Consider the following 12,638-nt stretch of genomic DNA (forward strand, 5'->3'; position numbering starts at 1 on the left):
CACCTTCCCCTACTTATGGGGAAGGCAGGCAAGCAAAGAGGACTACCATACTATTTTCTCCTAAATTACTCAAAATTGGATTCAATACAGTTTTAACAATCTTGTCTACCAGAGGAATGTATTAATTAATTACACATGCAAACTTTCTGTTCTATATAATTGAAAAGAAAAAAAATCATTCCATTCTCTAAAACAAGATATACAAATTACTTTGTAAGACTTGTTGAAATTGTGACATATGGAACACTAGGAAAAGGTACTGGAAGACATCAAGCCAGTAATTTTAAGACTCTGTTAATACTGCAACAGCCAGGCTTGAAAGTTTCTGCCAACTTTGCCAATTGTATCATAAGGAAAAAGGCCAAGACTTCCCAATTAAAATGTAGCATTTTTTTTAGGAACTTGGATAGGGATATGAGCAAGGCATAACAAATTAAAAGTCTTGGGCTCAGAGTATTGTTATCAAGACTACAGTTTTACAGCCATTTCTGTGGTAGAAACTGTTTTCGACATGGCCTCCCTTTCGCCCAAGCCAGTTGTGTTTCCAGTGTTCCCTCTCATTTTCGTGGCCAGCTGCTTGTGAACCAACTCAACAGCACCAGTACACTCATCTGTTGCTGGTACAAGTGAGGACAAGTAAACTGGGCAGAGTAAGAATCTGGGGATGGCAATTGTCATGACACTGATAGTTGAATTGCTTTACTATATTGCTTGACTTAATGGACTATACCTAAACAACACATGAAAGCTAAGACACAAACACCCACTCTGAATTAAAGTTCAGCAAACCGAACTAGAGAACGCTTGCACATTTTCTCAACTCACAACTCTGAAAAGAGATGCCTCTTACAGCTACTCTGGAAAGGGATCAAATAAAGCAAATCAAACTGGAAAACCACAGGTTCACAGAAGCAAGTCAGTAAACTTATCTTTCTTCAGAGCCAAGAACAAAACCATCCATGACTGCTGCAACTGCTCTGCAAGTTTTCTATCACTTGAGTATGTCTTTTATTAGCTATCCACAGCCTCTTCTACTAAAATGCCACTTGTTCTTTGCCGAGATCTCCTTTTTAAAAGCTTACCAAGATAAAAAGAGAGACTGGCAAGATTTCAAGTTATCTGCATTCACTGATCACAGCTTCATCATAAGGAAAAAGTGTCTTGACTAGCTTTATTACTTATTGTTAAAATATTTTAATCTTCAGATCTAAAGCATTCTATGAACAGGAAATAATTTTCAAATAAAAAACATTTGTGCAAACCTAGAGACGTAATACTTCTTGGCAATATTGTATGGAATAAATAATTAAGTACTAATTAGTAGTTTTGATGTTGCAATTGTAAAGCCTCTACAATTTATCAGTTGATACCAACCGATCAAATTAGAGACTCTAGTTATATTCTGCCTAATACTTGTTAGTCTTCTCACATGTCAGTGAATACAAGAGGCTAGTAAGCTGTCAATAAAAACACAGCTGTATTAATTTTCACACACTTCCATTCTACCAACAGCTACAGGTCACTGACCATAAAAGCACCAAAGGACTTAAAGTAGAAAGTCAGGCAACTCCAGAGGGCAGATTCAAGCAAAAACAATCCCAGGTAAGCTAGACTACAAAGTCTAGATTCATCAGCTAATGGGTGACAGAAAAATACACAGTCCTTTCTCGATTAGTGACTTTATTCCTTGTCTTAAATGTATTCTAATCTGAAAAGACCAGATTGTGTTATAAATATCTCCAAATAAAGTAGGAACATCAGCTTCATTGATACCACAATAAAATTTGCTTGTATTTTCAAATGAGCAAGCTTATGGTTCATACATGAACAGAAGTAGTCAGCTCAGCCTTTGTAGTCACATACTTTGTTACATTACTTTTTATATCAAATATTAAACAAAAAAAGTCTAAATACTTCACTTTAAATATAACTGCATCTTATATGATACCATCATTTTATAAACAACCGAGAGAAAGGATTGGCTGTATATAGTAATGCTTTTTACAGACCATTTTTTTTTAAACTCAGCTCCAGTCAAGAAAGAAAATCCACAAATGAGGAGCTTAGCAATACATTCATCTGTCAAACTAATGTTTTAATTAGCAGTTGTATAAAGCAAAAACCATGAAAGAATATACCATTGCCATGTGTTTTACACATAAGCTTAATATGTAACTGGTGACTGCTGAATGTTATTGAGCTGAATTGCCTCTATCACAAAAGCCTTTTTTTTAAGCTTTTAACGAAAGATTTCTGTAAGGAGGGAACCACAAAAAACACCACCACAACAACAACCCAACCTATTTTCAAACTGCATTTCCAACACAGAAACATTCACTGACAGCCACTGCTCTAAAACTGAAATCAAACTGATCATATTGTCACTGTTTTACTTAAAAATGTAAAACTTGAACTAATGGAATAACAGGTGTTCTCAAACACTAATAGAGAGGAAATATACCTGCCTTGTCAGCTGGGAGGAGATGGATAAACCAAAACCAATCATAAACCTCCCAGTAATGAATCACATTTAACTCCTGAGAAAAATTCAACACAGTGACACATGTTAAAGACAGATAAGTAGTTACTAGGAGTACACAGAACAACGGAAGAAATGTAACATACAAGCTTAAACACTCACCATCTGAATTGGTTTTTTGTGAAGATCTCTTTCCGTCACTAACTTTTCTTGGTCAGTGACATAAAGGCCTTTTTGTGCCAGTGCTTGTATAACAGCATCATGACCTAGGAGTGGTTTTGCAGCATCACTCTTGAGAATAAGGCTCCCAGCACGACAGTAGAGCTCAGCAGATAGCAGCAAATTAACAACAGGTGGTTTAATGTGTTCCTGGTCATACTGGTCTGTGTAAAAAGGTTCTCGTAGTTCTTCTGGAACATTTTCTACAAAGCAAAAAAACCAAACCACATTACTCAGTATCAGAAAGTATAGATGTGATATTAGTTTGTTGTTTTTTTTACATGTATGAACTCAAAATTATGCTAAAGAAAGCATATCCTAGGGAAGGCTAGATTCTTTACCAGTCATCATGTTACTGGGGAAAACTGCACACAAAGGTAACACTTGAACTATAAATAGAAACTTAAAAAAAATTCAAGGAGAGTTCCACACTGCAAAAGTCACACCAGAAGACCAACCTGTGGTTTACAGCATCATTATCTAAAAATTTCCTGGCTTCTCCAAATACATGCCAAAAACATTCTAATTTCCTTTGGCACAAAATTACACAGGTCAAAGACATAAAGGCAGAACAACACCCATTTAACCACAAAAATAATAAAATGAGAACGGAACAGAATTTAGCACAGAATTATTAAACAGGACAAGATTCACTCAGCTGCCTTCTAGGTTTCATATAAGCAAGAGAAATTTGATTACTACACTAAATATTTCAAAGGTCATACATCACAGAATGATGTCAATTCAGCAGGTAAGTATAAATACATGGTTAATTTACTTGAATTCAAAGAAGGAAAAAATAACGGGGGTAGAACCAATTTCTGTCTGACAAAATACTGAAATCTTACTTGTGTTACTGACTTTCCCTCAATATTGTGGTTTTCCCACTTTTTCCATAAACTGGCTTAGCACCCACAGAAAGGTACATAAGATTCTGTCAAATTTATGCTGAGATTTTAACCCCAAAATTAGCATTCCAAGACAATCTAACAGTTTTTCCACATACTTGACACAATACAAGCAGACTATACTTAATAGTTGTCTACCACAAAAGTAATAACTATAAATTAATTAAATACACAATCACATGAAATTAAAGTACTGGTTAAGTGGAAAATAACTCAAACATGGTTTCAGACTTCACATTTCTAGATGTAACACACTGGAAGATGCTCCATTTTCCCCGAAAAAATTTTACTCTCTGTTGTAGCAAAATTAGTTAGGCCAGCAGCATTTGTGGGATAAAGAGCATGTGATTATTTTCCTGAGCCCAAATGGAAAAGCCTAATTAATTGCTACAAGGAAAAAATGAATTGGACAACAGTGATGCAACTCTAGGTTCCTATCTCCCCTTTGCATCCAGCTGGGTAAATGGCTAGAGACAAGGTTTGAAGCAGAGGGTGGAGTAAACAGCCTAATGCGGGTGGAGCAGGAGAGAGAAAAACCAGAACATGCCATCACAAGATAATGACAGATTATCTTCTTCCTCATGCATACTCTGTTGCAGCTCAGATGCTTCCATTATGGGCTTTGGAAGAAGGGCTAGCTGCCTTCTAGCTGTGAAAGAAGACACGCACTACCGAGTGCAAAAAGGGAAAGAAACACTAACACATAGTTTCTTAAATGTCTTAAGGATGGTAAAAATGGATAGTGCTTCTTCTTATTTACCAGTTCAGAATATCAAGAGAAAGAAAGGCATAGTCTAAAATTTGCTAAAACCAGGAGTCTAAATTTGGATAGAAAGCTGACAGCTCTGCTTTAGAATACAGAGCAAAATATACTGTGCTCAAAACTATTTTGTTCTTTAAAATACAAACCTAATGTGTAACAACATTACTTTTTTACAAGATAATAACAAAACTACTTAACAATAGATCTACCCATGTCAGGCAATGATATTACCATCTTCTCCTGCCACTTCCCAGCCCTACTTACTCACTCGATAGGACCTCCAGTCGTCAAGCACTATTAAGATCATTTACAATTAAGGAACTCTGTGAGCTGCTAGGTACCTGCTTTCCCTAGGGATTATGTTAATCTATTTCAATTCTTCCTGTCCTTTCTTTTTCTTGTTTGTCCATACATTGTGTATTTAAATATTCATCATGTCTGAAGCCCCTCAACATCCACCTCAGTAACAGGAGCTCAGTCCTCATGACTTTATCCTCTATAATTCTATATACCAACTCTTAAAGCATCTTCATGATACTTCCTCAAGCTAGAGAGCACTAGAAAACTTCTTTTTGAAATATCTCAATTCACAAGCAGCAGATTTTGCCTTTTATGAAAGCAAAACACACACACATTTTGAATCACATGGGAAGTTAGATGGGCGAGGGGCAACACGGAAGAAGAAATAAAGCCATCTGTAATTTCTTTGAGAGCCTAAGAAAGCCTCATTCCCACTTGAAAAACACTTTGATGCTAGAGCAGTTCCGCTAAGCATAAACCAAAGTCACATACTCCAGGTTTTAGAATCACTGAAGACAATAACAAATTTATGCCTGAAGAGAAATCCAAAGACAGGAAATAACAAACCCTTTGCCTGTTAATGAGTAAATTTCTGATCTTCTGTATCACTGAAACAGACCTTAAATTGACAAGATACGATGCAATAAATGCATTTATCATGAAAGATAATATCCACTACTAGGACTCAGTAATAATATGCCTCAATACACTGAAAAAAATTAAATAATCAACATTATAACTATCAAAGGCAAACAGAATTATTTATAAAAGTCTATTTCTGCTTCTGAAAAATACAGTAGAAGCAACTTTACTGGTGTTCACAAAAATTAATCTGGAGTAGAAACTTATTGCTGTTCATAAAAATAAAACCAGAAATTTATTAGAATCTGCAGAAACAAGGAGCAAGGAAGAGAAACTGTGACTACAGACATAGTCTTAATTTATAAAAACAAAATATATGAAAGCATATGAATAAGGAATCCCTGCTGCAATAAGATCAGAAGTCTTCACAAAAATTGCCACCAGAGTTCCCTTTGCACAGAAACACATGCACTTTTCCACATTTATAACATGTATTAAACTGCTTAATATCAGAATAAATCTTAATAGAAGCTCCAAATTGTGTTGTGTTTTTTTTTAAACTAGAACAAAGTGTAGCAGCTAGACACAGAAGAAGCTCTTCCTGATCTCAAAGTAACAGCCCTTCCAGAATTGCTGTGTGTTGCCTCTGCAGTCGTATGGAGGGGAATTTCAAGGCTACATCCAGTTCTCAGCAGATTATCAAGGCAACCAACAGAGTCAAAAGCCTTTCTTAACAATTTGGGCTGAACTGGAGATTATTAAACAGTTCTGTTAAGCAGAGAATAATTTTAACACTAATTATGAGCATTTTAACCATCCCTTTCCTTTACCCAGCTGACAAGAGTCTTTCAAGAATAAACTCCAAGCAAATAAATAGTTTTAAAATAAATACCTGGTTGCACATACTGCTACAAAGTACCATTTGACCTTGAAATTCGTGGCTAAGTACAGCAATTATGTTTGAGAAATGTATTTGGGACACTTGAGTTCGTGAGTCAAGCACACAAAATATAGATGAGACCAAGGGAACTGGGCACATTTCTGCTGGAGAGGTGATGGGAGCCACACACCTACAGCACCCAAGGTTTCAGAAACATGGACTTGAATTGTGCAGTGAAGTGACAAAAGGCAGTGGTAACAAGCTGTCCCAAGGGAAATTTCAACTGGAAATCAGTAAAGAAAAAATCTACACAGCAGGGACAGCTAAGCACAGGCACAGGTTGCCTGGGGAACGAGCTAGGTAACCACAATCCACAAGGACTTTCAGAGCTTGAGTGGACAAGGCTCTGAGAAACCTCTTCAAAATTCGAAGCCAGTTCCTCTTTGGAGCAGGAAATTAAATGAGAGAATCTCCAGAGACTGCTTTCACACTATTTTTTTCCTAAAGTTGTTAACATAACCACAGGTTCTAATTTTGGAAATCTTTTCTTGGCATAGGTTTTAAAAAAATAAAACTTTTACTTTCTGAATTTTATAAATATTTGGCTTAATTGATTCTCTTCACAGCTATGTACATATTCAATGGACAGGGAAAAAGAACAAAAAGGAAAGACTACATAGCCCAAAACAATAACCTAATTTTAAGAATAAGGCTAACTTTGAAACAGTACTCAACTCATCTTCAGGTAATTTTTTCCATAAATTATAATGGACTCAAAAGCCCTGCAGATGCTCTCTTCAGAAATAAACCAATTAAACTACTTATTCCAAGCTTTAAAGCAAACCAAGAGTTATTATTTCACCCCACCATGAGATAGAATCGTAACTTAATTTTGCATTTAAATGGACCATCTTAAAGGGAAAGAAAAATAGCATCTAAATATAATTCATGGCTACAAGCCCTGAATTTACCTTTAAAAGTTGCATTACAAGTGAAACGCTCGGCAAAGGTGTGAATTACTCCTTGGAGGGCAGTATGAATTCCTCATTGGAAAAAATTACTTGTATTCCTGTGAAAAGGCTACACTCTATTTAAAAACAAACTGTTTTTCTGTAAAATTTCCAGCCTTCCACACAGATGAATACAATCCTTTGAGTTATACACTACTGAGCTTTTCAAGTTTGAGTGTACAATTCCAGATTAATGTTTGCATTACGGATGTCCAAAAGCTTAGAAGCCTTAGCCAAAAAGATCTTTTTTCTATTCCTGAAGGATAATATAAATATTTCACCATGGGTGTTCTAATTAAATATACATAATTCCTGGGAGTCACAAGGCCACTTTAAGCCTTAGTCTAGAAAACTTCCATTTCTACATATTATCAATGTCAATCAAAGACATGAAGGAAAAAACTAATGGTAGAAAAATCAAAATTTAATGCAGAATTATTTCATGAAAATTCTGACTAATACCTTTAGCCACTTCCTAGGGCAAATCAGTAGATGAATTCATGCCAGATCTTAATGGACTTAATTACTGGGCAGTAATATATCAGCTAAGATATAAGAAATACCATTCCAGAAGATCATTAGTCCAATCAACTGATTTTAGTAGGACCAAACCAAGTACCAATTTGTCAGCAACTATTTTAGAGAGGCAATAGAAAGACATTTATTTTAAAAAATTACCTCTCAAGAACCTAAAATATTTGCTTTTATACTCCAAACTCCTGTGCAAGTTTTTGCTAGCTGCCATACTGAGTAAAAGTAAATAAATTACTTCTAAACTGTAAAGACTGATAGATGTTCCGGCCTGCAATACCCAGTACAACAGATGAGAGTACTTAGTTAAAATTTGTTTCTGTCAGATACACACTGTTTGTTTCCTCTCTTCATGATTCTACTAGCAACATCTGCTAACAGCACTAAGTAGCTGCATATGAATTCTGAAAATATTAATCATCAAGACAAAGCTATTTTTAAGTTTCTGGGTAATGTGTAGTTGCAGATTATGCCATTTGTGATCTACTGCTTCAGTCACACATAAAGGATAAACTTAATGTTTAGAAGGTGGACAGTTTATTTTATTTTGACTGTAGAAACCACAATGTTTAGGACAACTACTCAGACATGCAGCTTTTATTTAGCATTTAGTTTACTCCTGTCAAAAAAACCCTCTTGTTAAACCAGTCAAATCTATTACTATAGCAAGATAAAATGTTGTCTACATAGCAGAGCAGCAACAGATTCAACTCTGCTTTAAAATCGTTCCTATAGTTTTCTGAGAATCATACATAAAGATATTCTTAACTTACTAACTGAAAATTGGATACAAAGCTGTCCAAAAAACAATTTGCTAAGAACACTGAGAGGTCCCCTATCAAATGGGAAGAATGTGTACGTCAAGGTTCAAGAATTAGTATTTTCATTCACACTAGCTGTGGTTCTAGAGAAGGGACTCCAAGATACAAAGAGATTAAAAGTATTTTGGAGGATAAAATTATTAAAATCATATTCAATTACAAGTGGTTTGAAATAGGATGCAGTTACACAAGCATAGCTGCAAATCAGTAACATAGAACCATACAAATACAAGATGGGAAGAACTGAGTAGGCAGCAGGTCTGCAGAGAAAGATATGGGAGCTACAGTGAATCACAGACTGAATGAGTCAACAATTCTAAGCTGATGCAAAAATGACAAACATCATATTCTCTGAATAAATGAGAATATTATAGGTTGGAAAGATCAAGTAATTTTTCAAGTTTACCCTTACTGGTAAGGGTTTGGCTGGACTATTAGATCAAGATTTAAGTACAGAACAAATGCAAAACTGACCACAGAAAAAGATACAGGAAAAAATGCAAAACACGAAAACCCCAAAACACAGAGTCCACAAACGGCAGAGTCACAAAAATGAAGGTGAAAAAAAGTCTGTTTTGTCTAAACTGCAGAACAGAGGAGACATTGTTTCTATTATGTGGAAGGTGTTATCAAACAACAAGGTGCTCACCGTTCTCACATTCACTGAGAATAAAACAAGTAATGGGTTTACAATGTAGCAAAAACTACTGACATTATTATGCTGTTCTAAATACAGATAAATACAGATTCAAATTGACTAGCAGACATACTTTGGAATCTCTATAATTACAGATTTTCAAAAAACAGCCTAAACAAACATCTGTCAGGAGCAATGTATATTTAGCTCAGCCTGTCTTTAGGGCAGCAGATGGGTAACAAATTTTCCAGCCACATTTTCTATGACTATAGTAGAGTGAGAAGGCAAATCTTCAAAACAATGACATAGACTTCTGTTGTTTCAGAAATTTTTAAAAAGACATAAAGGACACAACATCAAGACCTTTTTAAAATTACTCATGAAGAAGGTTATGCTATATTTTTAAGTCGAAGCATATCATAACAATACAGCTCAAACACTTATTTGGAAAGCTGTTTTTCTATAGTGAAACAGTTAACTTCCAGCATTGGGACAGCATTCCCACTTTCATACTTCACACTGACTGTTAGTTTTTTCCCCTTTCAGTTATTGTAACTTGTGTCATTTAAATAATGTTATTACTACAAAACCTGACTCTCCTAACTCTGATGTGTTTTCCTGAAGCAAAATATCAAGGCACAAAATCAAAAACTCCCTCAACAGGTAAAATATAAGCGGTGTCTTCAGTAAGTTTTTTTGTTGTGTGTTTTGTTTTTTTTTTTAATTCTTCATATAAGATGCCTTCAAAGTAACTGTTCCTTTTGCTCTCATAAGACTCCTTACTAGTAAGACAACTTACTTTGACTTTCCTGTGTTGTGGGCCAGACTAGTCTTGCAGCTTCACTGAGGACAACAGCAATATACAACTGATCTCTCAGCTTTTGGATGCAGATATCTATCAAACAGCAAAAGCCACTACTAACTGTTAACAAACAAGACCTATTTGAAAACCTTTTTTAAAGAATGTAATATATGTCCACTAAAAGGTGCATCCATTTGATATATAAAGATTTCTATTTCTTCAATGGATACATGATTGCAACAACTTTTTTTAAATCAAAATGAATGGCATTAGTTTATTTCAGAGAGGGCAGGGAAAAAAATCCTTCACTTCCCCTGTCTACTTCAGGAATTACAACTTTTCAGGGCTAAGAAATAAAATGCAGCACCCATTAACAAAGTAATCATCCCTCATAATTCCTTTGTACAAATGCACACAGCAATAGCAAGAAGACACAAGTGAGGTCATGATCGACTCCAAAGAACTAAAACAAATAACTTAACAAACCCAAACTTCCTTCCTTCGTGGAAAATGTGAAGGTCAGTTCTCCTCCTTTGCTCCAAGTATAAAGGAAGTGTCTGTATTGCAGACATGGAAGTCCTGTATACCATTTTTCCCTACTTCAGCCACAAACTCTTCTTTGAGGCTACTAGTGATACTAACCTAGTGGAAGAATTGAGAGATCAGAAACACTACTATTACAGTATGCCAGTATTTGGAGGGCAGATGTAGCTATTATCTCCTCTAATCATGTTTGATTCGTGCATCTTGGAACTACCCCAATAATGAAAAAAAAAAAGAGTTTGGTTTGGATTACCTTCTAGAAAGAAGTAGCAGAGAAGTATCCTACAAGTTGCTTACACATCCAATAGAAACTCAACCAATGTAAGTTAAGACATTTCAACTACAGATCAAGTATTTGTGAAACACCAGTAGAAAAAGGATTTCAGGTCAGAATGCTTGGTTATATAACTGCACAAGCATTGTACACCTAGAACCCCATGAGCAGTACCTATAGAACCAAGCTACCTAAAAATACAACAATCTCTTTAAATGTTGAATCAAGTACTTACTTCCAAGAATTTTCACTACTACTACTTTACCTCTCATGTCTGCATAGCTAACAAAGACATGCATAAAAATATTATATACTTGCCCAGATTTCACAAAGCAAAGCAAGTGGAACTTATTGACAAATCTTCATGTAGAAAGAGTATTTAGATCTTTTTTATTTTTTAGAGTGATGATCATGCACTTCATTTCAATAGTTAGTAACCTTACCGAAATTTCACTAGGTTCAATCACTTTGAAAGTAGCTTAGGCATACCTCTAACCCTGTTCCAATACCTAGCAATGCTCTGTCCCTAAATAAAAAAGGTGCAAAATTCCAGAAAAAGGAACCTTTTCCTGTTCTTCTAGGAATAGGGGTAAAAATAACAATGCCCTAGAACAGAGATAAAAGTGTTGATGGTTAATAATACCTATCTCATCTTTCCAAGAAAAATCCTACTTTTATTCAACAGAAAAATAAGTGATACAACCACGTTTTTAAAAAGACACCAAACAAACCAGATTGACAAATTTTCAAAATGCTTCCCTCAGAAGACCTCTGTAAACCTGGTATTCCTCAGGACCTTACAATATTTCAGGCAGAGAGTAAGAGGTCTGGTATTCCTCAAGGCCCAGGTTCTCAAAGACCGAGCAGTAATGCCTTTCAGAGGCATTACGATCAATTCTATTTACGTTTACAGAGACGGAGAGCCTTCAGTATTGTGCAGGCCAAAACCTGGCATTAAATGCTCTATCCTGAAACCCTTCTTACTGCTTAACCACTCAAATGGCCACAGGCTACTGTCACACATGTCAGAACTAACAGCTCACATCCATTTCCATTGCTAGCCCCCAACTCAGCTCTTAAACAACATTAGGAAAATTGACGAGGCAACAAACAAACGTGGATTGCTGTTGTTTTATCACATTCTAGAAATGTGATCCAAGAAATAAATAAAATACTATTTACTGTGTTCAGTCCCTCAAGTAACATGATATTAGCTCCAATACACAAAATTGACTCACTAATGGAAACGGTAGTACTACTACAAAAAGGTTACAGGTAATAAAACAAAGACAAAAGAAGACCAAAACAACCCACACGTTGTAAGAGAACATTAGGGTGAGGGCAGAGGCCAAAATATTTTCCTACGCACCTCCTACCCCCCCTTCCCAGCTCCTCAGGAAAAGGCTCGCACGTCCCCGGGAGCGAAGCAACCAAGCAGGAACCAGCATCAAAGAACGGCATGAAGAAGACGCCACCTACCTGTCCCAAAGGCTTTGGCCACCAGCCAGGCGAGATTACAGGCGATTTTTGCCCGGGAGAAATCATAATGGTCAAAGGGTTTGATGGCAGGGACAATGAAAGTCTTCTTCATCTCCTTGGCGTCTGCGGCATCCCCCATCTTCTCACAGGACCCCTGACGACCGGGAACTTACATGGTTCTTCCTTCTCCTCCCGCGGCCGGGAGAGGCGTCTGTAAATACGCCGGCAGCAGCTGAGGGCAGCGCTGAGCCCAGCTGTCCGTAAAGGGCTAACGCCGCCTCCCGCCTTTCTCCGCACAGGAATGTGGCAGAGCCCGAGTGTCCTCTTCTTCTTCCTCCTCCTCTTTGTCTCAGTTCACTCCCGCCGCCGCCCCCCGCCCTCCGAAAAGCGGCCTCCGGCGGCACCGGCCC

General features: G+C 36.6%; 1 protein-coding gene across 3 annotated transcripts in view; it reads right to left on the reverse strand.

Annotated features, from left to right (window-relative positions):
• The window catches only part of CAMSAP2 (calmodulin regulated spectrin-associated protein family, member 2), a 74,796-nt gene extending 62,429 nt beyond the window's left edge, over positions 1-12,367 (reverse strand). For all 3 annotated transcript variants that reach the window (XM_010006679.1, XM_010006678.1, XM_010006680.1), the window contains exons 1-2: positions 12,229-12,367; positions 2,642-2,901 (exon numbers count right to left, since the gene is read on the reverse strand). In XM_010006679.1, the coding sequence (XP_010004981.1) occupies positions 2,642-2,901; positions 12,229-12,367 (399 nt within the window). The remainder of the gene's footprint in view (positions 1-2,641; positions 2,902-12,228) is intronic.
• Positions 12,368-12,638: the final 271 nt, after the last annotated feature.

The sequence above is a fragment of the Chaetura pelagica genome, unplaced genomic scaffold (genome assembly GCF_000747805.2).
Source record: "Chaetura pelagica isolate M959 unplaced genomic scaffold, ChaPel_1.0 scaffold69, whole genome shotgun sequence".
Classification (NCBI taxonomy): domain Eukaryota; kingdom Metazoa; phylum Chordata; class Aves; order Apodiformes; family Apodidae; genus Chaetura; species Chaetura pelagica.